The sequence below is a fragment of the Suncus etruscus genome, chromosome 10 (assembly GCF_024139225.1).
Source record: "Suncus etruscus isolate mSunEtr1 chromosome 10, mSunEtr1.pri.cur, whole genome shotgun sequence".
NCBI lineage: Eukaryota > Metazoa > Chordata > Mammalia > Eulipotyphla > Soricidae > Suncus > Suncus etruscus.
The window spans coordinates 96,927,011-96,953,405 of NC_064857.1; the positions used below are offsets into that span (position 1 = coordinate 96,927,011).

General features: G+C 37.9%; 1 protein-coding gene across 1 annotated transcript in view; it reads left to right on the forward strand.

The window, feature by feature from the left end:
• Nucleotides 1-26,395, forward strand: part of LOC126020004 (serine/threonine-protein kinase 31-like) — a 136,979-nt gene that overhangs the window by 46,535 nt on the left and 64,049 nt on the right. The window contains exons 11-13 of the mRNA XM_049781440.1: nucleotides 14,114-14,293; nucleotides 17,490-17,606; nucleotides 19,859-19,978. Of these exons, the coding sequence (XP_049637397.1) occupies nucleotides 14,114-14,293; nucleotides 17,490-17,606; nucleotides 19,859-19,978 (417 nt within the window). The remainder of the gene's footprint in view (nucleotides 1-14,113; nucleotides 14,294-17,489; nucleotides 17,607-19,858; nucleotides 19,979-26,395) is intronic.

The window sequence follows — 26,395 nt, forward strand, 5'->3', positions numbered from 1 at the left end:
GTCATGGAGTGTCATGCGTACTACATGTTGTTCTATATACCTTATAGTCTTAGGTCTAATGTCAAAGTCTTTAAACCATTCGGATTTGACCTTTGTGTATGGTATTAGATGGAGATCTGAGTTTGCTTTTTTTGCAAGTGGCTGACCAGTTCTCCCAATACCACTTGTTTAAGAGGCTTTCCTTGCTCCATTTTTCATCTATTTTCTTTTATCAAAGATTAATAGTATGTCTGGGGGACAATCTCTGAATACTCAAGTCTATTCCACTGATCTGATGGTTTGTCTGTATTCCATACCATGTGGTTTTAATGACTATAGATTTGTAATACAAGTTAAAGTTGGGGAAAGTTATGCCTCCCATATTTCTTTTCCCAAGGATTGCTCTAGCTATTTGTGTTTTTTTGGTTTTTTTTTGGTTTTTGGTTTTTGGGCCACACCCGTTTGACGCTCAGGGGTTACTCCTGGCTATGTGCTCAGAAATCGCCCCTGGCTTGGGGGACCATATGGGACACCGGGGATCGAACCGCGGTCCGTCCTACGCTAGCGCTTGCAAGGCAGACACCTTACCTCTAGCGCCACCTTCTGGCCCCTATTTGTGGGTTTTTATTGTTCCAAATGCATTTTAGAAGTGCTTGTTCCACTTCTTTGAAGAATTTCATGGGTATCCTTAGAGAAATTTCATTAAATCTGTACAGTGCTTTGGGGATTATTGCCATTTTAATAATAATTCTGCCAATCCATGAGCATGATATGTGTCTCCATTTTCTTGTGTCCTTTTTTATTTCTTGAAGCAGTGTTTTGTAGTTTTCTTTGTATAGGTCCTTCACCTCTTTAAGTTAACTCCAAGGTATTTGAGTTTGCGTGATTCTAATGTAAATGGGTTTTTAAAATATCTTTATTTAAACACCTTGATTAAAAATATGATTGTAGTTGGATTTCAGTCATGTAAAGAACACCACCCTTTACGAGTGCCACATTCCCATCACTAATGTCCCAAGTCTCCCTCCTCTCCACCCCACCCTCGCCTGTTCTCTAGATAGGTTTTCTACTTCCCTCATTCATTCACATTGCTATGATAGTTCTCAGTGTAGTTATTTCTCTACCTGCACTCATCACTCTTTGTGGTGAGCTTCATGTTGTGAGCTGGACATTCCAGCCCTCCTCTCTTTTATCTCTGAGAAATATTGCAAAAATGTCTTTTACATTTCTTAAAGCCCATAGATGAGTGAGATTTCCTGTATCTATTTTTCCCTCTGGTCTATTTTACTCGGCATAATACATTTCATGTACATCCATGTATAGGAACATTTCATGACTTCATCTTTGCTGATTGCCGCATAATATTCCATTGTGTATATGTATCATAGTTTCTTTAACTATTCATCTGTTCAAAGGCATCTTGGTTGTTTCCAGAGTCTGGTTATTGTAAATAGCACTGCAATGAATGTAGGAGTGAGGAAGGGATTTTTGTATTGTAGTTTTGTGTTCCTGGGGCATATCCCTAGGAATGGTATAGCTGTATAGTATGGGAGATCAGATTCCAGTTTTAGGAGGGATCTCCATATCGCTTTCCATAAAGGTTGAACTAGATGCCATTCAAACCAGCAGTGAATGAGAGTTCCTTTCTCTCCACATCCCCACCAGCACTGTTTGTTCTCATTCTTCGTGATGTGTACCAATCTCTGTGGCATGAGATGGTAACTCATAGTTGTTTTGATTTGCATCTTACTGACGATTAGTGATGTGGAGCATTTTTTCATGTGCCTTTTGGCCATTTGTATTTCTTCTTTGACAAAGTGTCTGTTCATTTCTTCTCCCCATTTTTGATGGGATTAGATTTGTTTTTTTCTGGTAAAGTTCTGTCAGTGCCTTGTATATTTTGGATATTAGCCCCTTATCTGATGGGTATTGGGTGAATAGTTTCTCCCACTCAGTGGGTAGCTCTTGAATTCTGGGAACTATTTCCTTTGAGGTGCAGAAGCTTCTCAGATTAATATATTCCCACATTTTTATCTCTGCTTCCACTTGTTCTGTTTCTTTCTTAACGATGCCTTTAGACTCAGTGTTATGGAGTGTTTTTACCTACGTGTTGTTCTATATAACTTATGGTTTCAGGTCTGATATCAAGGTATTTAATCTATTTGGATTTTTGGGGGGAGGTTTTGGGTCACACCCAGCAGCACTCAGGGATCACTTCTGGTTCTACACTCAGAAATTGCTTCTGGCAGGCTCGGGGGACCATATGGCATGCTGGGACTTGAACCACCATCCCTTTGCACGCAAGGGATGCTATCTCTCCAGCCCCCCAAAATGTCGGTTTTTTGTTTTTTGTTTTTGGGTTATACCCGACTATGCTCAGGGGTTAATTCAGGCTCTATGCTCAAAAATTGCTTCTGGCAGGCTCGGGGGACCATATGGGATGCTGGGATTCAAATTACCGACCTTCTGCATGCAAGGCAAACACCTTACCGCCAAGCTATCTCTCTGGCCTCTCCATTTGGATTTTACCTTCTAACTGGTGTTAGCTGGGGGTCTGAGTTTGCTTTTTTGCAAGTGGCTAACCAGTTGTGCCAGCAACACTTACTGTAGAGGCTTTCCTTGCTCCATTTAAGATTTCTTGCTTCTTTTTCAACCATTCGGTGATTGTATGTCTGGGGAACATTCTCTGAGAACTCAAGCCTATTCCACTGATCTGAGGGTCTGTCATTATTCCAATAACATGCTGTTTTGATGACTATTGCTTTGTAACACAGTTTAAAGTTGGGGAAAGTAATGCCTCCCATATTCCTTTTTCCAAGGGTTGCTTTAGCTATTCTTGAGTGTTTAATGCTCCAAATGAATTTCTGAAGTGTTTGATCCACTTTTTTGAAGAATGTCATGGGTATCTTTAGAGGGCTCACAGTAAATCTGTACAATACTTTGGGGAGTATTGCCATTTTAATGATGTTAATCCTGCCAATATATGAGCAGGGTATGTGTTTCCATTTCCATGTGTCCTCTCTTATTTCTTGAAGCAGGCTTTTATAGTTTTCCTTGTATAGGTCCTTCACATCTTTAGTCAAGTTGACACTATGATATTTGAGTTTTTTCGACACTAATGTGAATGGGGTTGTTTTCTTACTGTCCATGTCATCTTTATCATTGATGTATAAAAGGCCATTGATTTTTGTATGTAAATTTTATAGCCTGCCACATTGCCATATGCATCTATTTTTTCTAGAAACTTTTTTTTTTTAGAGTCTTTAGGGTTTTCTAAGTAGAGTATCATGTCATCTGCAAACAGTGAGATCTTGACTTCTTCCTTCCCTACCTGGATGCCCTTGATATCTTTTTCTTGCCCAATTTCTATAGAAAGTACTTCCAGTACTATGTTGAATAGGAGTGGTGAGAGAGAGGACAGACTTCTCTTGTACCAGAATTTAAGAGAGAAGGCTTTTAGTTTTTCTCCATTGTGGATAATATTTACCATAGGCTTGTGGTAGATGGCATTAACTATATTGAGAAAGGTTCCTTTCATTCCCATCTTGCTTGGAGTTTTTTTTTTTTATCAAGAATGGGTGTTGTTCCTTATCAAATACTTTCTCTGCATCTATTGATATGATCATGTGATTTTAATTTTTCTTGTTGTTGCTATTATGTATTATGTTGATAGATTTATGTTTTAAACCATCCTTGCATTTCTAGGTTGAAATCTACTTGATTGTAGCGAATGATCTTCTTGATGAGGCATTGAAACCTATTTGCCAGGATTTTGTTGAGGATCTATGCATCTGTGTTCATCAGGGATTTTGGTCTGTAATTTTCTTTCTTGGCAGTATCTATCTCTGGTTTAGGTATCAAGATGATGTTGGCTTCATAAAAGCTATTTGGATGTGTTACCATTTTTATTAATTTCATGAAAAATCCTGGCCAGGATTGGTAGTAGTTCCTCCTAAAAGGTTTGAAAGAATTCATTAGTGAATCCATCTGGGCCTGGGCTTTTATTTTTGGGCAGACATTTGATTATCGTTATAATTTTCTCAATAATGATGGGGGCGTTTAGATATGGTACATCCTTACTCATCCTCCTTATAACCGTGGAAGGTTATAAGAGTCCTAGAATTTATCCATTTCTTCCAGGTTCTCATGTTTGGTGGCATAGAGTTTCTCAAAGTAGTTTTTGATTACCTTTTGAATCTCTGAAATTTCTGTAGTGATCTCCCCCTTTTCATTTCCAATATGGGTTATTTCTCTCTCTCTCTCTCTCTCTCTCTCTCTCTCTCTCTCTCTCTCTCTCTGAGTTTTGCCAATGGTCTATCATTCATGTTTATTTTTTTCAAAGAACCAGCTTCTGCTTTTGTTGATCTTTCGGGTTGTTTTTTGAGTTTCCACTTTATTGATTACTGCTCTAAGCTTTGTTATTTCCTCTGTTTCCCTATTTTTCGTTTCCTTTGTTGATCATTTTGTAATTTTATAAGCTGCATAGTTAAGTTATTCAGATATGCCCCTTTTTCCTTCCTGATGTGTGCTTGCAAAGCTTTCCATTTTCCTCTCAGTACCGCTTTCGCTGTGTCTCGTAGATTCTCATAGTTCGTGTCTTCATTGTCATATATTTCCAGGAAAGTTTTGATTTTCTCTTTGATTTCATTTTGCACCCACTGGTTGTTCAGTAGTAGGCTGTTTAATTTCCAGGTGTTTAAGTGTTTCTTCCGTGTCCCTTTGTAGTTCACATCTAATTTTAGAGCCTTGTGGCCAGCAAAGGTAGCCTGCAAAATTTCAATCCTCTTGATTTTTTTTTTTTTTTTTTGGTTTTTGGGTCACACCTGGCAGTGCTCAGGGGTTACTCCTGACTCTATGCTCAGAAATTGCTCCTGGCAGGCACAGGGAACCATATGGGATGCCGGGATTCGAACCACTGTCCTTCTGCATTACCTCCATGCCATCTCTCTGGCCTATTCTCTTGATTTTATGGAGATATGTTTTATGTGCCAGCATGTGGTCTATCCTGTAGAATGACCCATGTACACTGGAGAATAATGTGTATCCAGGTTTCTGGGGATGGAGTGTCCATATATATCTACTAGGTCTCTTTCTTCCATTTCTCTTTTCAGGTCTAGTATATTTTTGTTGGATTTTAGTCTGGTTGACCTATCAAGTGTTGACAGGGCCGTGTTGAGGTCTCCCAGAATTATGTTATCATTGATATCCTCTTTCAAATTTGTCAGTAATTGCATTAGATATCTTGCTGGTCTCTCATTGGGTATTTATTTGTTTAGTAGTGCGATCTTCCTGTTGCACATATTCCTTTATTAGTACGAAGTGTCCATCTTTGTCCCTTACAACTTTTCCGAGTCTAAAGTTTGTGTCATCTGATATTAATATGGTCACTCCAGCTTTCTTAAGGGTGTTTGCTTGGATGATTTTCCGCCAGCCTTTGATTTTGAGTCTATTTTTGTTTTGATTATTCAGGTGTGTTTCTTCTAGGCAGCAGAAGGTTGGATTCATTTTTTTAAATTTTAATTTTTATTTTTTGGTTTTTGGGTCACACCTAGCTGCGCTCAGGGGTTTACTCCTGGGTCTACGCTCCGAAATAGCTCCTGGCAGGCTCGGGGGACCATATTGGGTGCCTGGATTCGAACCAACCTCCTTCTGCATGCAAGGCAAATGCTCTACATCCACACTTATCTCTCCGGCCCCCAGTTCATCTTTTTGATCCATTTAGCCACTCTGTGTCTCTTAACTTTTGAATTTAGTCTATTGACACTGAGGGAGATGATTATAATGGGATTTAATGTCATCTTTGTGTATAAGTTTGGTGTGTCTGTTTTTCAGTTTTGTCTTAAAGTAGTCAGTTTTTCCTTTAAGGCTGGCTTTGCATCTGTAAAGTTTATGAGCTGTTGCTTATTCGAGAAGCTATGTATCTTTCCTCCAAACCTGAACATGAGTTTGGCTGGATGCAGTATTCTAGGTGTAGCATCTATTTCATTTAGTTTTGTCAGAATATCCCAACATTGTCTTCTGGCCTTGAGAGTTTCTTGTGACATGTCTGTTGTAAATCTTAAGGATGTTCCTTTGAATGTAATTTCCCTTTTTGATCTTGATGCTTTCAGTATTCTATCTCTATCTGTGAGATATGTCATTGTGACAAGGATGTGTCTTGGGGTGTTTTTCTTTGGGTCTGTTTTAGCTAGTACTCTTCTGGCATGCAGGATTTGGTTGCATGTAGTTTTTATCTCTAGGAGTTTCTCTGTAATGATGTTCTTGACTATTGATTCTTCCTGGGAAATTTCTTCCAAGGTTTCTGGGACTCCAATGATTCTTATGTTGTTTCTGTTGAATGTATCGAACATTTCTATTTTCATCAGTTCAAAATATTTGAGTATTTTTTGCATTGTCTGATCATTTGCTTTGAGGTTCTTTTCCAGTCTTTTCTGCTGTATGGAGTTATTATGTATCTTATATTCCAGCTCACTCATTCTGTCTTTAGGGGCTGTTACTCTGTTGGAGAGGCTTTCCATGAATTTTTTAATTTCTTCTACTGCATTTTTCAGTCCCGTTATTTCAGTTTGGAGTTTTCTGATTTCTATATTGTGGTCTGTTCAGATCGATCTATGTTTTCTTTGAGTTCTACAAGCATCTTTTATATTTATATTCTAAACTCATTATCTGAGAGGTTAATTAGGTGGTTGGCATTTTTTTGGCCATCAGAGCTGCCATCTTCACTCTCTATGCATTCTGTTGTCTTGAATTGTTTCCCCATTGCCACACTTGAAATGTGATTCTTATTCTGTTTTTTGATGGGTTATAGCTGGATACTGAAAAACTGTGCATTGAGCTTTCCTTTACTGACTGTCTCCTTATTATAGTAGTTATTACTACCATACTACTACCACTAATATCTACTTTTTATAGCAGTTATTATTATCATTACTAAAAAATACCCTATGACATTTCTATTTTCTGTATATGCAGAGGATGAATTAACTATGTTTGCTCAATGAGAGATGCCCATTTATACTCCTGATAAATGTGTATTTTCATAAAAACCCCAACTAAAGAACCCCTGTCCAAACAAACCCTAAATCTGTAGGCTCTTAGGTCACCCTAACTCATTCTAGCATAAAATTCAGAGCTTAATCCTCTTAGCTTTGAGAAGAGGGCTTTACTTCACAGTTGATGATACTTGGCCAACCAGTCTAGTGGTTGAATGTTAAAACTCAGGTACTTGGGCCTCCAAGTCCTAGGACCTTTGGGCATCAGAGCCACACTTGGTGGTGTTTGGAGGATTCCAGGACTATTGGTGATTCTCAGGGACTACATGATGCTAGGAATCACACTTGTGGCTCTGTTTATGCGAGGCATGTGTCCTTTACTCATGAATGCTCCTTAACCCTCTCTCCATCTTCATTTTGAAACTTGACCTATAGTTTATGTTGGTCAAACACTGTCCTACTCATGGACTACTCAGCAATTACAAACGAACTCAGGCTTTTCATGACCACATGGATAGGACTTGAGGTAATTTTCTAGTGAGAAAATTTGTTGCCCCCAAGTCATGAAACAGTTGAATAAGAAAGAAGTTTAGAAAAGAATTTTAGGGGGTCAGAGCAATAACAGTGTTTGCCTTGAAAGCAGCCAACATAGAAGGGACCCTGGTTCCAATATGGCATTCCATATGGTCCTCCGAGACTGCCAGGAATAACTTCTGAGCACTGCCAGTGAGACCCAAAAGAAAAAAAAAAACAGAACAAAACAAAAAATGTTTTAACATATACAAAATTTTAACTTAAAATTTAATGTTCCACTGTTCTGTGATATTTTTGGTATAACATTGCACTTTAGTAAATTATCTGAAGTTCTCTCCATTTATGGATGGGTACAAGTTTTTCTTCCTTTTTTGAGTGCTAGGGGTACATCTAGCTATGCTGAGGGTTTGTTCCTGGAACTGAGCTCTGGAAACTCTCCTGACAGTTTTGAGGGACCATGTGGGGTGCCATGGATTGAAACTGGGTCATCTGCATGCAAGGCAAGCACCTTATCTGCTGTACTATCTCTTTAGCCCCATGAGCTTTATTTATTTAATTTGGTTTTACGGCCTCATCAGGCACAGTGCTCAGGACTTCTGTTTCTGTGCTTAGGGGTCATTCCTGGTGTGCTCAAGGGACCATATGTAGTGCCAAAGGTCAAATACTGGTTGGCTTTGTACAGGGCAGGTGTCCTCTCCACTGTACTATCTTTTTGACCACAGTTTTTCTTTTAATAACTGAGTAGTAGTATATCTATCTGTATTGTAATTTTCTTTGTTCTTTGATGGACATTTAGGATGAGATTATATTTTGGCTATTGGGAATAATGCATATTTGAATGTTGGGATGCTTATATTTTTTTGAATTTATTTTTATATCCTTTGAATAGTGTATCAGATATTCATATTTTATTTTATTTATTTATTTTTTGTTTTTTTTTTTTTGGGCCACACCCAGCATAGCTCAGGGGTTACTCCTGGCTGTCTGCTCAGAAATAGCTCCTGGCAGGCACGGGGGACCATATGGGACACCGGGATTTGAACCAACCACCTTTGGTCCTGGATCGGCTGCTTGCAAGGCAAACACCGCTGTGCTATCTCTCCGGGCCCTTATTTTTTTTATAATTTTTATTTTGACCAAAGTGGCTTACATATCTCTTACTGTAGTATTATAGGTACATATTAACATTGAATCAGGGGGATTCCCATCTCCAAAGTTGTCCTCCCTCCACCCCCAGTCCCATTCCCCCACCCTCACCTCCCAGGCTGCTAGAATAAGTGGTCCCCTCTTTGTCTAGCTTACTACTTAGTGATCATACAACTGTTTGGTCTTGGTACCCTCCATTATTTTCCCCTCTATTTGAGAGGCAGAACTAGATAGTTCAAGTTATGTGGTTTTATTTGAAGAAATCAAATCAAATAAGCCGAAAATGGGTGGAGTCCTAGAGGCTCTCAACCTCAGTTTGAGAGAGGAAAGGGAAAAAAGAAGTGAAACATCACAACAACACAAAAGGAAATGTCAAATAAAAAATCCATTGAGCCCTACAGCAATAAGGACAAGCATCCCATAATAGCCATGGTCCTGAAATAAAAACATAACAGAGCGCAAAAAGGGAAAAAAAAAAGAAAGAAAAAAATTGGAGACTACAACTTCCATATTCAAACCAAAACATAGACATCAATAAATAAATAAATAAATAAATAGATAAAAAGATTATTATTTTGTGCTTTTTTTTCCTGCATAGGCACAGTAAATATTGAGCACATTAGAAAGGGAATTCCCTTGGCCTAAGAGATACAGGGTTTCTCCACCTTTGAAGTATACTGTCATGGGAATAACTATAGATTCCTTGCATATTCATTTACTCTCCAATCGGTGCCTTTGTGGTGTATGGATAACTTCTGTTCCATCATGGGTGATAAAATCAGACCTCTGTATCTAGAAATCTTGGTATCTGCCCAGGTCAAGGAATGGAGCTTATGATGAAGTCTTTCTTTGTGGTCCTAGAAGTTTTGTTCCTTCACTGTCGTTTTAATCCTTCTTCTGTAGTTGGTGGTCTTGGTCATTGCACTGATCCTCGTGTGGAGCCTGGGATAGAGTTTTTTGTTATGTTTCCAGAAACCTGTTCAGTCTCAGACCTCTGGAATTAGAGATCTTGGTTGTTGTACAGATCATAGACAAAATCCTAGACTAGGGCTTTTTTATTGGTCCAAGGATACGTACTTCCCAGTCATGGTTGTCACAGTCAGTCATCTCTAGATAGAGATCTTGACTTTTGCACAGATCAATGGGCGACAAAGCTTCTGATTTTGTTTTATTGTTAGATGGTGAGGTAGGACAACCTCTTCTTAGATCAAGTTATTCCCATTTCCTCTTTGTCAGGATATCATATTAGAACTGGTACATGTTGGTGCCAGAGCAGTGTTAAGGATGTCCTGGAGAGGATTTGGTTCCTGGAGCTGTTGTGGAGAACTGTGTCATTTTAATGTCTGAGATCCAGGGTTCTAATCACCTGGGGTCTAAGTTGGGTTCATATGACATATGTTCAAGGTGGGAGGTGCCCCGGTATTGTAAAAACGTATGAGTTCTTATCCCTAATAAATAAGAGCTTGTTTTTATATGTAAGATTTCCTCTTTTTTAGTATGCCTTTGCAGGATGAAATGGTGCTACATTATATTGCTGGTGCATATGGGGTGGAAAGAGAAGAAAACAGAAACAAGACAAAATATAAAAGTATATAAGCTCACATATATAAGGAAAAAAGAATCTTTAAAATGAATTTAAAAAGTAATTAAAGGAACAAAGTGATGCAGGTGACTACCTTACATTTGGGGAAAAACTGGTTAAGAGGTAGTATTATATAGGTATTAAACTTATGGAGGAAGTATAGGCTTCCCCATTGTTTTTTGAGATTTTCTTGTGGGGTATGGACTCCAGGGCACAGTTTCATCACACACTCTGGCCTTCTTGAGATTGAAAAAAGATTTGTGGCAGAGAGGTCTTGGGTAGAGTTCTTGCAGTGCGGATCCTTTTGGCACTAAGTCTGGTATCAAACGACAATCTATTTCAGGAAGAGGTGATAAGGTGGACCACACAGCATGAGTCAGCAGGGGTGTTGGTTGTATTTTCTTGCCAGGGATGAAGTGTGCGTCTGAGAGGGTGTTCCTTTGCTTGGGTGCTGGGTACTGGTTCGTTGGGGTAGGAGGTCGGTCTTGATGCTTAATGGATTAAGACCTGAGGGTGAAGAGTTTTAATAAGGTGGGAAATAGAATTGGGATTTCTGAAGGGGGGAGAAGGTATAGTATATTGGAGGGGCTATATACACAATAAGTATGGGTTGTTTACAATTTAGGTTTGGCTCTTATGGAGGAGTCCTATCTCTGTGTGCTCATGCCCACATGTAAACATAGTTATAGGTATAGCTTAGGTAGTTAGCTTAGGTATAGCTTAAGAAAAAGTGGTGGTGAGAGCAAGAAATAAGCTGAGTACAATAGATAGGAAGATATAGGTAAAGAAACTAATAGATCAACTTTTGGATACATATAGGTTTTGCATCTCGAGTACTAAACAATGTGTTAGTGAGGTCTATCTATATAGGTGTTTACCCTATGCGGTATTGTCCGCAGCACCTTATATATCAACTTACCTTTCCTAAAGAGGAGGTAATAGTGTGGTTTTATTTGACATGGATTGAATTGATGATAATGAGGAGGGGCAAATCGGTGCAGGACATCTCAGGGGCACGCACGCATGCAGAGGTGGAGGGGGTACCACTCTCACCACCGTCTGCAGGTCCCCTGGGCTCAGGGAGACTCAGTGCAGGATGGCTCAGGGGCATGCATGCAGAGCTAGATATTTCTATATTAATCACAATTTTATTTTATTTTTTGTTTTTTGGGTCACACCCGTCAGCGTGCGGGGGTTACTCCTGCCTCTATGCTCAGAAATTGCTCCCAGCAGGCTCAGGGAACCATATGGGATGCTGAGATTCGAACCACCGTCCTTCTGCATGCAAGTCAAATGCCTTACCTCCATGCTATCTCTCCGGCCCAAATTTTTTTTAATTTTTTATTTTTAATTATGAGAACAATGATGCAAAGAGGACAAGGTAAAGTTACAGTGAAAGGACAATCACCCATAAACAGAGTTCTCAGAAGAAATCCCCTTGCTGACACCTAAATATTGAACCTACAGTCAAAGAACATTAAGAAAAATACAGCAGAACCCATGTACAATTCACTTTGTCCACAAGTCCCCAGATCGTAGTACATTATAACATTTCTTAACAGTACACAAAGCAACCTAAAGCCATGAGATTTATGTGACTCCTTAAACATTGAAGGCATAGTATTTTTTTATATTTTCATATGCATACATATTAGTTTAAGTTAACATCAAAAGTTTAAGAGGATTTTTTTAAGGGTTAGTCAAAAGGGCACAGTAAAAACGGTGTTAAAGTGGCAAATATTGTTTGCATAGGCCCATCAAAATATGGGGGACATGGAAAGGAAAAGCCTTGGTCTAAATAGGAGACCCCTACCCCTGAAGTTTCCTGGCATAAGACCAACTCTAAGCTCCAGGCAAACTAGTTTATTCAATCCAAGTCATTATCTGTAGTGCCAATACAGTTTTATTTTTCACGCAGTCCTATTGTTGGCATCAGGTTTCTGTATTAAAGATTCTGGAATCAGCACATCCTACATTGAAGTCAGGCTGGTGTGGAGTATCCTCTAGTTTCACCTCACAATTAAGGGGCAATACAGAAAGCCCTGTCCAGTAAGCAGGTCATTGTTGTTGTTAAGTCTTCTCAGTGTTAAGGGAAGTCTCTTTTGAATAGGTTGATGTCAGAGTAGCGGTAGGGTCTTCCCTGGTAGATGATTGCCTCCAGGTGATGTTATAGACAACCTTGGATGTTTCGTAGATGTCTTCTCTAGATCAGGGGTGAATGGGGAATGCCCATTCTTCTGAGGCCTGTGCCAGGTCTTTATATCAATGTTCAGGGTGTAAGGTCCCATTGCACTACAAGATTTGTGTGTTCCCATCTCTATTAGATAAGAACTTATTTGTATGTATAGTATTTTCCCGTTTTAGTGTGCCTATGCAAACAAGAAATAAAGCCACGTGGCGTTATCAGAGTATATGGGGGTGTAAGAACACGTCCAACAATACCCATGACTTGGTTCAAACATAAGCATTAAACCGAGGGATTCTTTCACACCAAATTTCATATTGAACAGTTCACAAAGAGAAGATAAAAAAGGGGGGGAGGGGATCGTCACTGTATAAGAGAATATTCAGCAAAAGTTATAGCCGTCAAAAAAACACACATAAAATGTTGAAAAGACATACGTGTCCTTTCTATGCCTTTTGGAATAGTTGGGTGGTTGTTAACTCCAGGGCACCACTTTGGTCTGTGACTTAGGACTCTACAGTACTTAAGTTAAAAAGGGTAAATGAGGAGTAATGATGATAGGGGTTAAGAGAGTTAAAGAGAAAAATGATCTTTTGTAGGTGTGTGCGAAAGGGCAGAGTACAAAATGGACATTCTGCATACAAAAAACATAATTCAATGATAGTGAGAAGTATTAATGTATCTGGTGCGCGCACGCCCGCACGATTTTTAAAATATAGACTGGAAAGAGATTACAAGTGACTGTATCAAGAAGCTGGGAAGCAGGAAGTTCAGAACCCCACCCAGATCCTCCCCAAGGAGCCAAATTGGGGAAAGCCTAGGGTACCTTCAAGCTCCGCCAAGTTACCCAACTCTCTGGCTTTCCCAGGCATGTGGCCCGGGGAAGCCCTGGAGATCTGGAGCAAGGCGGTAGAGGAGTGCTGGGGTTACACAAGTCCCGCACCCCCCCCCTCCAGGCCTGGCCAAGAAGGCCTCTGGCATGGCGAGGCCTGCCGAACCCCATGCTGCTAGACTCCTGGCTCCCAGGAAGGAAAGAGATCCTTCAAGAAGCTGGGAGGCCAGAAGTTCAGAGCCCCACCCTGACCCTCCCTAAGGAGCCGAATGGGGGAAAGCCTAGGGTACCTTCAAGCTCCGCCAAGGGACCCAACTTGCTGGCTTGCCCAGGCATGGGGCCCGGGGAAGCCCTGGAGATCTCCGGCCCAAATTTTTAATATTTTTTATATCCTTTGAAATGAATATAATCCTGAACTCTTCTAACACCTACCTACTAATCACACTGATTACACAATGGTTAAACACTTATTTTACATATCACACATATCTTGTGCTACTCTTTAAATAAAGTAAGATAGAGAAAAGAAACTATTAATACAATTGCAATAAAAATAAATTTACAGTACTGTATTTATTGGTAACACAAACTTGCATGTCTTTATATAGTAAAATTAGTAGATCTATACAGTTCATACCCTATTTTAAGTATCAACTAAATTATGATTCTTTTTAATAAACTGTAACTACTATAGTTCAAATAAATCACCTTCTTGATAGTTTTATGTCTGTTCAGTCATGAAATATTTTACTTATAAAATCAGAGATAGAAATTTACCATATATTTCTTTGATCTTAATACTGTGCTTGCATCTAATGCAAAGTTACTAAACTTTATTACTAAACATAAGTATATTTATGCAGGACATGTCAGTGTCTTTAAAAGCAGTATATGGACAGGCCAAAGAAAGGACATACTCTGAAGAAATGCTTGCAAAATTTTATGACTGGAAGTGTGATAAAAAACAGGAATTCACCAATGTCAGAAATGAAACAGATATTTCTCTACAGCACCTTAAGACATGGTTCCAGAATGCCTTAAAGGTAATAAGAGCTCTTATGTAGCAGAGTTGTATTATAAGCCAGGTATTATTCTAAAAGAAAATTTCCATTTCTAGAGATGGGGGCAGAGAATGAGCAAAAATATAGAATAAAAAGATAATGTGAATATTTCTAACTGGCATGGAGAATGAAGAAATTACCTATTTATAATTAGGAGATAGGTGAAACTTTAATCAAATTGTAGATATTAGATAATATCCCTGGAGTTTAAAGTATAACAAATACTTTATGATGAGAGATATAAGGTATGTCTGTCTATACCCTATGTTATAAAGCAGTGGTTGTCAACCACTGGTTTTTGATTCAGTGCCAATCCATAATAGAGAGTTGTAGAATCTTTTTTTCTCTTTTTAGGTCTCTCTTTATCCAGACATCAAATTTAATTTTTAAAAATTGTAGGTGCTAGAGCAGTGGCGCTGAGCAGTAAGGCGTCTGCTTTGCCAGCACTAACCTAGGACGGACTGTGGTTTGATCCCACAGTGCCCCAGATGGTCTCCCAAGCTAGGAGTGATTTTGAGCCCACAGCCAAGAGTTACCTCTGAATGTTACCGGTGTGGCCCCAAAAATATTTTTACCATTTTATTGAGGGACTGTGATTTTTATGGTACTGTTAATTATGCTTTTTATGAATGTATCATGCCAGTTATCATTGTCTTCTTCCCTCTACCAGTGTCCTAAGGGCCCTAGCACTCACCTTTTGTGTGACTTTTCTTCTCTAGCCAAATATTTAAATTTGATTACTTTGGTCATTTATTGTTTCTTTGCTATGTTTCTTTATATCTCATGTAAGGTAGATTAAAAAATAATTTAAAGGGGCTGAAGCGATAGCACAGCAGTAGGGCTTTTGCCTTGCATGTAGCTGACTTGGGACAGCTGACTTAGGTTCAATCCCTGGTATCCCGTATGGTCCCTGAGCTGGCCAGGAGTAATTTCTGAGTGTCTAGCCAGGAGTAACCTCTGAGTGCTGCTGGGTGACCCCCCACACACAATTAAAGTAAATACATCACATAGTTGGCAGTGTTATCATGAAACACTTGTTTCTAGATAAGTGAAAGCAAAGTTATTGAAATAAAAGAAAAACCCCAAAAAGAATGAGAAGAAAGTTCAAAAAAAAAAGGAAAAATGTACAGTAACAATCACATTTGTGAAACTTATTGTATCTCTAATGAAGTCATTAATACAATGGCAGAAGATTTAATAAGATCTTTTTAGCTGTCCTTTTTGTTAATTTGGTATATTCCCATAGAAATGACAGCATAAGTTCAGAGATTCAAGGCACTATTACTTATAGTACAACTTTTATTTTTTTAAACTTAATTGATTTCAGTAGCGCTCAGGGTTTACTCCTGGCTCTGCACCCAGAAATCACCCCTGGCTGACTGGGGCCCGTATGGTATGCTGGGAATCAAACCGGGTCCCCCCTGGGTCAGTCACATACAAGTCAAACCAAATGCCCTACAGCTGTGCTATCTCTCTGGCCCTGATACTACAACTTTCAGAGGCAGGTACCCAGCTGCCAGGCCTTCTGGAAGAAGGAAGAAGAGTAAGGGAATGTTTGCACTCATTCCAAAATGCTCTGGTAATAGCAGCCCCCAAAGCAGCTTACCTGAAGTGAGGTCAAATTGGTGTCCCTGAAGGGAATTGTAGAGGGCCATCTGGGAAACAGTGATTCAGGGTGATGGAGGCAGCATGAGTGGCTCTGGCATGGGGCTGGGCTCCCCTCCCCTGTGAGATGGCCAGCTTTCTGCTGTGTGGGCTGGTGAAGCCATGGCCTTTTATTGGTTGGTTTACTTCATTTGAGAAGAGTGTGTCTATGGAGCTGGCCTAGTTTGAGTATGTGACTGTTTGTGGGCATGGTTGCAGCTGCCAGGCTTCCAGGAAGGAGGAAGATATAGAGGAGGTTGCCCACACTTGCTTGAAAAAGTGCTGGTGATATCAACCTAAAAATCAGCATACTTGAAGTTTAGTCAGATTGGTTTTCCCAAAGAGATTTGTAGAGGATCAGTGATGAGGCAGGTCCTCACATGGTGTTTCTGGGTGATGAAAGGAAGATTATTTAAAAGGAATTTTTTTTTACTGTGGAAATGGGTGAAACCTACACACACACTAAACTTCTATCATTTTATAAATTGGAAATCAATGATAATCTGACGTCTTTTTTCAAAAACATTCTCTTTATAGGTATGTAAATTAAAAATCAGTATGAATAATTCTATGCTAATACATTTTAAAGTCAGCATGAAATAGATAAATCCTACAAGTTTGTGACTTAGTAAAAATAAGTAGAGGAGAATTAAGGAAAATTGATGCGAAAATCTGAATAGAATGTAAGGTATAGAAGTTTTATTTTAAAAGGAGAATATTGCCCTTATATTAAGAAATACTATAGTGCTCATGTATAGAGCTTATTATAAACATATTGTAATAAAATACATATATATCTAAAATTACTGAATAGACAGAATATTATATATATAAACATTTATTGTTAGGAAAAATAAAACCCATTATAAAGCTAGGACTTTATTTAGTTAAGGTCAGCCATAAGTAGCATGACGATGGCTGTGCTCAGTGACAAAGTGCTGAGAAGTTTGTCTCGTCTTTGAAAAAAGCTCCTTTAACATTTCTTGCAACTAGTTTCAAGGGTACGAATTCTCTAAGCTGTTACCCATCCACGAAGCTCTGGTATCAGATGTTCCTCCAACTCTGAATACTAATCTAGCTGGATAGCATATTCTTGGTGAGGAAGGTTTTTATTTTTCATTTTTATTTTATTTATTTTTTTTCTATGAACTTCTGGCTTCTTGAATCTTGGGTGCTATTCTCAACTTTAGAACATTAGTTTTCTTTTTTTTTTTGTTTGTTTTGTTTTTGGACCAAAGCCAACACTCAGAAGTTATTACTGGCTCTGCACTGAAGAATTCTAGCTGACATTGCTCAGGGGACCACTAGGGCTGCCAGGGCTTGAACCTAGATTAGCCATGTGCATGGCAAACACCCTCCACACCGTATGCTCACTCCAGCCTCTCATGTATCTTTATTTCCCCATTTTGGCCAGTGCACAGCTTAAAATCTCAGATATAAGGACATAGTAAATCTATTGGTTAAAATTTCAGTCACAAGGACACAGTAAATACTAATTAAATTAACTGAGATTTGTTCTTACTTTTAAAATGAGGCCTTTGATTTATCTGTGGAAGAATCTCTGAATCCTGCGGAAACAATTAATAATATTGATGAAGTCCTAGAGAAAGCTGAATCAAGTATCTGCAAAGAACTGGAGATATCTTTGACTGTGAGTGTTAATATTCTTTGTTGCTTCTTGAAGCAATATGGTTTCTTTTACTAGTTAGAGAGTATAAAAACTTACTTAATTTCCTTTTATAAGATTATTTGAAAGGTTAGGAACTGTCATATTATAATCCAAACAAAGGCAATGTTTTATTCTTCACTGCACGTCCTTTAAATAGTACATTTTTACTTGAAAGCTTTTTTAAATCTGGAATCTTAACTTTTAAAATAATATAATTTGATTTTTCTTTTTGGTTTTTTGCTTTTTGGGCCACATCCGGTGGCATTCATGGGTTACTTCAGGTTTGCAGTCAGAAATTGCTCTGGCATGATTTGGGGACCATATAGGATGCTGAGGATCCAACTTTGGAATGTCCTGCCTGCTTGGCAAATGGCCTACTACTGTGTTATCGCTCCGGCCCTATAATCTGATTCTTAAACTTAGTCTATCCAGGAACTAAGACTTAGGAAGTTGTGAAAACAACATAAAATCAGCAGTATTTTTGGTTTCTTTTGTAATATGAATATTGTTCATTAGGACTATCCCATTATTAGCTGTTTAGCAACATGGAACTTTGGTTAAGGTTTATTTAACTTGTTTCTTTTTACTTCTATTATTTTAGCCATATTGGTACATTTATTAATACATATTAGTATGTATTAACATTTAAATTTTCCTATTGTCATTGTCCATATTCAAGTTATGTTTTCAGACTCAATTTTAGAAGTAGTTATATTGATCCATGAATTTGGAAAATAAAGTGATATTTTCTCCCCCAAGGGTAAACATTTTTTTTATTTATTTACTTATTTGTTTTTGGGCAATACCCAATGGTGCTCAGGGATTACTCCTGACTCTGTGCTAAGAAATAGCTCCTGGGGGGCCAGAGAGATAGCATGGAGGTAAGGTGTTTGTCTTTCATGCAGACAGTCATTGGTTCGAATCCCGGCGTCCCATATGGTCCCCTGTGCCTGCCAGGTGCAATTCCTGAGCATGGTGCCAGGAGTAACCCCTGAGCACTGCCGGGTGTGACCCAAAAACCACAGGAAAAAAAAAGAAAGAAATAGCTCCTGGCAGGCTCAGGAGACTGAACGCGTTGCTGGAAATTGAACCCGAGTCTGTCCCAGGTCAGCCACATCAAAGACAAACATGAAAAACATGAAAAGACAAACATTTATATTTGGAGAAATTCATCCTATGAGTTTTCAGTTACACAGCAAAAATGTTATATATACCCCTTCACCTAGAAATAAATAAGGGTTTAACAAATTTAAATCATGATACTATATTGTGTATATAATATACTTCTATTTAATATTACATATCCGTAGTTTCCTTTAATGTTCTATTTCAACTTTAATAATAATAGCATAATAGAATAAACTTTTCTGCATAAACATCTTTGATATTAATCTCTTCTGTCTAGGAAAGGATTTATGTTTAAAAAAATTTTGATGCCTGGGCAATATTACAGTTTTTGCGTTATGTTGTCCCAGCTGGGTTTGATCCCTGGTATCTTATATGGATTCCCTGAGCCCTTCAGGAGTAATCCCCGAATGCAGAACAAGGAGCAACCCCTGAGTATTGCTAGGTATGGCCTAAAAGTAAACAAACAAAAAATGGAAATGAATATTTATCTGGTGAGGAAGAGGGCTCTTGAGGCCCTTCCTGGTGATACTTGATAATTAACTTGGCAGTGAAGGCCCAGGGACTCAGGGCTCCATGCCTGGAAATGTAGTGTTGCTCAGTCAAGACAAAACTTACTCATTGGACTCTCACTAATCTGAGAGGTGTCGTTCTTCTTCTGTCCATCTCCTGGTAGCAACCCAAGATTCCAAGAAAAGATAACTCAATAAAGAAATGATACATACACCAGTGAATACTTCTTAGGTATAAGAAAAGATGAAACCATGCAATTTTCCATATCATGGATGGAATTACAGGATATTGTATCAGTCTGAGTGGTGCTAGCCCTTGTTTTTACTTTTGAACTGTGTATCCTTGGAATTGCATTGCCAAGCACATCTCTTAGGTCACTGTCAAAGAGCAAAATACTTGTGTTTTCTTCAATATATTTTATGATTTCTTGTTTTACATCCTAGGTGTTAGTATATGTAAAATTAATGGCCTCATTTAGTTTGTTTGCAGGTAAAATATTTTATAAAGGTATAAAGTTGAAGTTTATTGTTATTGAAGGTTCATACTACTTTGGCTTATCCTTTTTATATAATTCCAATGTATTTTATTTCTTTTAGGAGCAAGGTGATAGAGACAACGAAATCATTTTAAATACATATAGTCAAGTATTAGAAATGATCCATTCAGAGGAAAGGCGAATTGCTGCTGTACATTCCAAGTATAAGGACAGTATTGAGGTTTGATTATGCATTTTTTTATTGTTCTTATATTTTGATTATTTAATTTCTTAAGACTTGAACTTTTCTCAAGTACTTTAATTTCTAATGAATAGGCAATTGAAAATTTCTATATTTATTATTAGATTGTAAATGAAATATACTCTATTGTAAATGGCCATTTTTATTGATACGAATATTTGAGTTTTTATTGTATTAAATCTTTGATTTTCCTGGTTTTCAAAACACAATTTCCCTTATTTTCTTTCCCCTGTTGAGGAGGTATGTATTTATTAACAACTATTATTATTTTTTTTTAGTGGAACTACTAATCAATGATTTAATTTACTTTAGGAAGATACAAATACTGAATTAAAAAACTAAAACAGCATTAACTAATTAATTGGCATTAATTTTTAATTTCTTTTTTTTATTGTGACTAATGTGAATTCCAAGTCATTCTTAGTTATATTTAAGGTACAGTATGACAGTGAATTAGGGCCATGCCTACTACCAGTATTGTCCTCATCCACCCCTGTTCCCACCATGCATACCATACCTCCCTCCTTGCACCCTGGACAGCTAGTATAACCAGTTCCTTTTATATAACTTGAGGTAGATTGGGTATCTTGATTCTGTTGTTGATGACTTTTGGTTTGGTGTCTGGGACTGATCATTTTTTACTTCTACTCAACAAACATTCTTTTATAAGTTTTTTTCCTATTTTATTTATATATTTTTCTGAAGAGCTAGTGCAAATAGATGATTTCCTTTGTAACCTGACAGTGTTTTAGAAATAGTTTATCCTGTGATGACAGTTTTTCTAGACAGTGGATTTCCACCTTTTATACATGCAAACTAGTTGAAAACCAGTGCTATATACTGTACTTTTGCATGACCAAAACATCAACCCTAGTGTAGATAGGACATTATTTGTTTATCTCTGCTTCCACTTGTTTGGACAGTGCTGTTTCCTCCTTGAAGATGCTTTTAATTCAGTGTCCTAGAATGTTTTGCCTACATTTTCTTCTATATGCCTTATGGTTTCAGGTTTGATATCAAGGTCTGTCTTTACTCCATTTTAATTTGACCTTTATGCATATTGTTAGATAGAGGTTCAAATTTGCTTTTTGGCATGTGGCTGACCAGTTGTCCCAACACCACTTTTTTTTTTTTTTTTAATATAATTTTTATTTTGATCATAGTGGCTTACATATTGTTGACAATAATATTTTAGGTACATATTTACATAAAATCAGGGGGGATTCCCATCCCCAAATTGTCCTCCCTACTCCCCCGTTTCTGTCTTACCTCCCATTTCCTCTTCCCTCACCCCCAGGGCGGCTAGAATATGTGGTCCCCTCTGTCTCTAACCAACTACTTAGTAGTCTTGCATCAGTTTGGTCTTGATGCCTCCCTTATTTCCCCCTCTAAGTAGGGGCAGGGGTAGCTAGTTCAAGTTGCGTGGTTTTGCCTGAAAAAGAGAAAATAAATAAACCGGGGTAAGAGTTTAATACCCCGAAAATGGGCAGAATCCTTCTAGAGGTTCTCATCATCGATTTGGGAAATGAAGGAGAAAAAGAAGTTGAAACACTCCACCAGTACCAAAAGAAGTGTCAAATATCCAGTGAGGACTCCAGCTATAACGATAAGCACCACAAAAAAACAGATAAAAAATAAACCAAAACAAACTAAAAACAAACACAAACAAACAAAAAACACGCCGTGGTCTTGAAATAAGAAACATGGCGTAGCACATAACGAAAGAAAAGAAAGGAAGAGAAAGAAAAGAAAGAAAAAAAAAAGAATAATTGGGGCCAACAATTTCAATAATCACATCCAAACTGAGGAATCGACCAAAATAGCTAGGTAAATAAAAATAATAATAACAATAATAAATGAAGGTAAGATATATATATATATATACATAACCAAGGTTTTGCCCAACACCACTTTTTGAAGAAGCTTTCCTTGCTCTATTTTGCATTTTTTGCCCCTTTATCAAAGATCAAAGATTAATTGATTGTATGTCTGAGGGTCTTTCTTTGAATATTCAATTCTATTCCATTTGTCTGAGGTTTGGTCTTTATTCCACTACCATGATGCTTTAATGATTGCTTTGTAGTACAATTTAAAGTTGAGGAAAGTGATTACCCCATCTTCTTTTTTCTCAGGGTTGCTTTAGCTATTCTTGGGTGTTTATTGTTCGAGTTGAATTTCAGGAGTGTTTGATACACTTCTTTGAAGAATGTCATGGGTATCCTTAGACTCTAAGGCTTAGAGGGATTGCATTGAATCATTACAATGCTATGGGGGAAGTATTGTCATTTTAGTGATATTAATTCTCCCAATCCATGAGCAGGGTATATGTCATTATTTCCTTGTGTCCTCTTTTATTTCTTGAAGCAATGTTTCATAGTTTTCTATGTATATATAGGTCCTTTTTTAGTTAACTTTAGTTAAGTTGAATTTCTGTGGTGTTATTTTGAATGGGATTTTTAAAAATGATTTTTATTTTGACCTAATTGGATAACATTACAAATATTTCACAGTAATATTTTAAGTATATAGTGACATTGAATCAGGGGCATTCTCACTGTCACCTCATCCCCATCATCCTGTGTAATCTTACCTAATGGCAAGACAGCCCATTTATTTTTTTATATTTTTTTATTTTTTTAATATTTTATTTAGACACCTTGATTACAAGCTGCGACCCCCTGGGACTCCTGCCCGCAGGAGACTTGGGGAGTCACGAAGTTATTCGTAAGTCATGAAGAGGATCCGGCCTAGAAGAGAAGAAAGAGGCTGGAAAAGAAATGAGCTCAAGTAAAAAATCTCTGATCAAGAGCCAAAGTTAATTGAAAGGGGGCTAACTTTATAGTATGGGCACGTTTTCAGACAAAAGAGGGGAAGGGGTGGTTCAGTACTTTTCCACCGTAACATTCCCATACATCAAATATGTCAGGTTTTTTTTTTTAGCGAGTTATACATTTACTATAAGTGGTCCTGGGGTGCTCTGTTCTGTTAACAGTGCTACAGATCTAATCTTAACTTGTAGCCTTTACATAGCATGTTTGTTCTTGCTTAACCATTGACCTCTGGTAATGGCTCTCTTTATGGTCAGCTCTTCTTTTAGGTTCATGGGGGAAGCGCCACCAGCAGCCTGTCACGTACACAGGCCTGTGACTTCTCAGGCATCAGAGACTCTATTTTGCTCTCTAAGTCTTATAGCTTCCAACAACAAGAATGATTGTGGTTGGGTTTCAGTCATGTAAAGAACACCCCCATCACCAGTGCAACATTCCCATCAACAATGTCCCAAATCTCCCTCCTCCTCACCTCACCACTGCCTGTACTCTAGACAGGCTTTCTATTTCCCTCATACATTCTCATTGTTAGGATAGTTCTCAATGTAGTTATTTCTCTTTTTAAACTCATCACTCTTTGTGGTGAGCTTCATGAGGTGAGCTTAAACTTCCAGCCCTCCTCTCTTTTATCTCTGAAAGTTATTGCAAGACTGTCTTTCATTTTTCTTAAAACCCATAGATGAGTGAGACCATTCTGTCTTTCTCTCTGACTTATTTCACTCAGCATAATAAATTCCATGTACATTCATGTATAGGAAATTTCATGACTTCATCTTGCCCGACAGCTGCATAATATTCCATTATGTATATCTACCACAATTTTTTTTAGTCATTCTTCTGTTGAAGGGCATCTTGGTTGTTTCCAGAGTCTTGCTATGGTAAATAGTGCTGCAATGAATATAGGTATGAGGAAGGGATTTTTGTATAGTATTTTTCTGTTCCTAGGGTATATTCCTAGGAGTGGTATAGCTGGATCATAAGGGAGCTCAATTTCCAGTTTTTGGAGGAATCTCCATATTGCTTTTCATAAAGGTTGAACTAGACGGCATTCCTACCAGCAGTGGATGAGAGTTCCTATCTCTCCACATCCCGCCAACACTGCTTGTTCTTACTCTCTGTGGTGTGAGGTGGTATCTCATCATTGTTTTGATTTGCATCTCCCTGATGATTAGTGATGTGGACCATTTTTCCATGTGCCTTTTGGCCATTTGTATTTCTTCTTTATCAAATTGTCCATTTCTTCTCCCCATTTCTTGATGGGATTAGATCTTTTTTTCTTTTAAAGTTCTGTCAGTGTCTTGTATATTATGGATATTAGCCCCTTATCTGATGGGTATTGGGTGAATAGTTTCTCCCACTCAGTGGGTGGCTCTTGTATCCTGGGCACTATTTCCTTTGAGGTGTAGAAGCTTCTCAGCTTAATATATTCCCTTCTGTTAATCTCTGCTTTCACTTGTTTGTACAGTGCAGTTTCCTCCTTGAAGATGCCTTTAGTCTCAATGTCATGGAGTGTTTTACCTACATGTTGTTCTATATACTTTATGGTATCAGGTCTGATATCAAGGTCTTTAATCCATTTGGATTTTACATTCGTACATGATGTTAGCTGGGGGTCTGAGTTCACTTTTTTGCAAGTGGCTAACCAGTTGTGCCAACAGCACTTGTTGAAGAAGCTTTTGAGAGTGTTTATTGTTCCAAATGAATTTCAGCAGTGTTTGATCCACTTCTTTGAAGAAAGTCATGGGTATCTAGAGGGATTGCATTAAATCTGCACAATGCTTTGGGGAGTATTGCCATTTTAATGATGTTAATCCTGCCAATCCATGAGCAGGGTATGTGTTAACATTTCCATGTGTCCCCTCTTATTTCTTGGAGCAGAGTTTTATAGTTTTCTTTGTATAGGTCCTTCACATCTTTAGTCAAGTTGACTCAAAGATATTTGAGTTTGTGTGGCATTAATGTGAATGGGGTTCTTTCCTTAATGTTCATTTCTTCTCTATTATTATTGGTGTATAAAAAGGACATTGATTTTTGTGTGTTAATTTTGTAGCCTGCCACATTGTTATCTGAGTCTACTGTTTCTAGAACTTTTTTGGTAGAGTCTTTAGGGTTTTCTAAGTAGAGTATCATGTCATCTGCAAACAGTGAGATCTTGACTTCTTCCTTTCCTATCTGGATTCTCTTGATATCTTTTTCTTGCTTAATTGATATACCAATTACTAAGTGCTATGTTGAATAGGAGTGGTGAGAGAGGACAGCTTTGTCTTATGCCAGTATTTAGAGGTCAGGCTTTTAGTTCTTCCCCATTGAGGATAATATTTTACATTGGCTGTGGTAGTTGGCATTGACTATATTGAAAAAGGTTCCTTTTATTTCCACCTTGCTGAGAGTTTTTTTTTTTATCATGAATGGGTTTTGGACCTTATCAAATGCTTTCTCTGCATCTATTGATATGATCATGTGATTTTTATTTATCTTGTTGATGTTGTGTACTATGTTGATAGATTTACGATGTTAAGCCATCCTTGCTTTCCTGGGATAAAACCTATTTGATCGTAGTGAATGATCTTCTTAATGAGTCATTGGATCCTACTTGCCAGGATTTTGTTGAGGATCTTTGTATCTGTGTTCAGCAGGAATATTGGTATGTAATTTTCTTTTTTGGTAGCACATCTTTCTGGTTTAGGTATCAAGGTGATGTTGGCTTCATAAAAGCTATTTGGAAGTGTTCCTGTTTTTTCTAGTTCATGAAATAGTCTTTCCAGGATTGGTAGTAGTTTTTCTTGAAAGATTTGAAAATTTCATTAGTGAATCCATCTGGGCCTGGGCTTTTGTTTTTGGGCAGACATTTGATTACCATTTTAATTTAATCAATAGTGATGGGGTTGTTTAGATATGCTACATTCTCTTTATTCAATCGTGGAAGGTTATAAGAGTCCAAGAATTTATCCATTTCTTCCAGGTTCTAATGTTTGGTGGCATAGAGTTTCTCAAAGTCGTTTCTGATTGCCCTTTAAATCTTTTCAATATCAGTAATGATGTCCCCCTTTTCATTTCTTTTTTTTTTATGATGTTATGCCCATGTTACTATTGTAAGTTGATATCTCATTTTTTTGATTTGCATTTCCCTAATGTGAAGTAAAATAGAGCATTTTTTTTACACCACCCATCACCAGTGCAACATTCCCATCACCAATGTCCCAAGTCTCCCTCCTCCCCACCCGACCCCCGCCTGTACTCTAAACAGGTTCTCAATTTCCCTCATACATTCTCATTATTAGGACAGTTCAAAATGTAGTTATTTATCCAACTAAACTCATCACTCTTTGTGATGAGCTTCCTGAGGTGAGCTGGAACTTCCAGCTCTTTTCTCTTTTGTGTCTGAAAGTTATTATTGCAAGAATGTCTTTCATTTTTCTTAAAACCCATAAATGAGTGAGACCATTCTGCGTTTTTCTCTCTCTCTCTGACTTATTTCACTCAGCATAATAGATTCCGTTTACATCCATGTATAGGAAAATTTCATGACTTCATCTCTCCTCACAGCTGCATAATATTCCATTGTGTA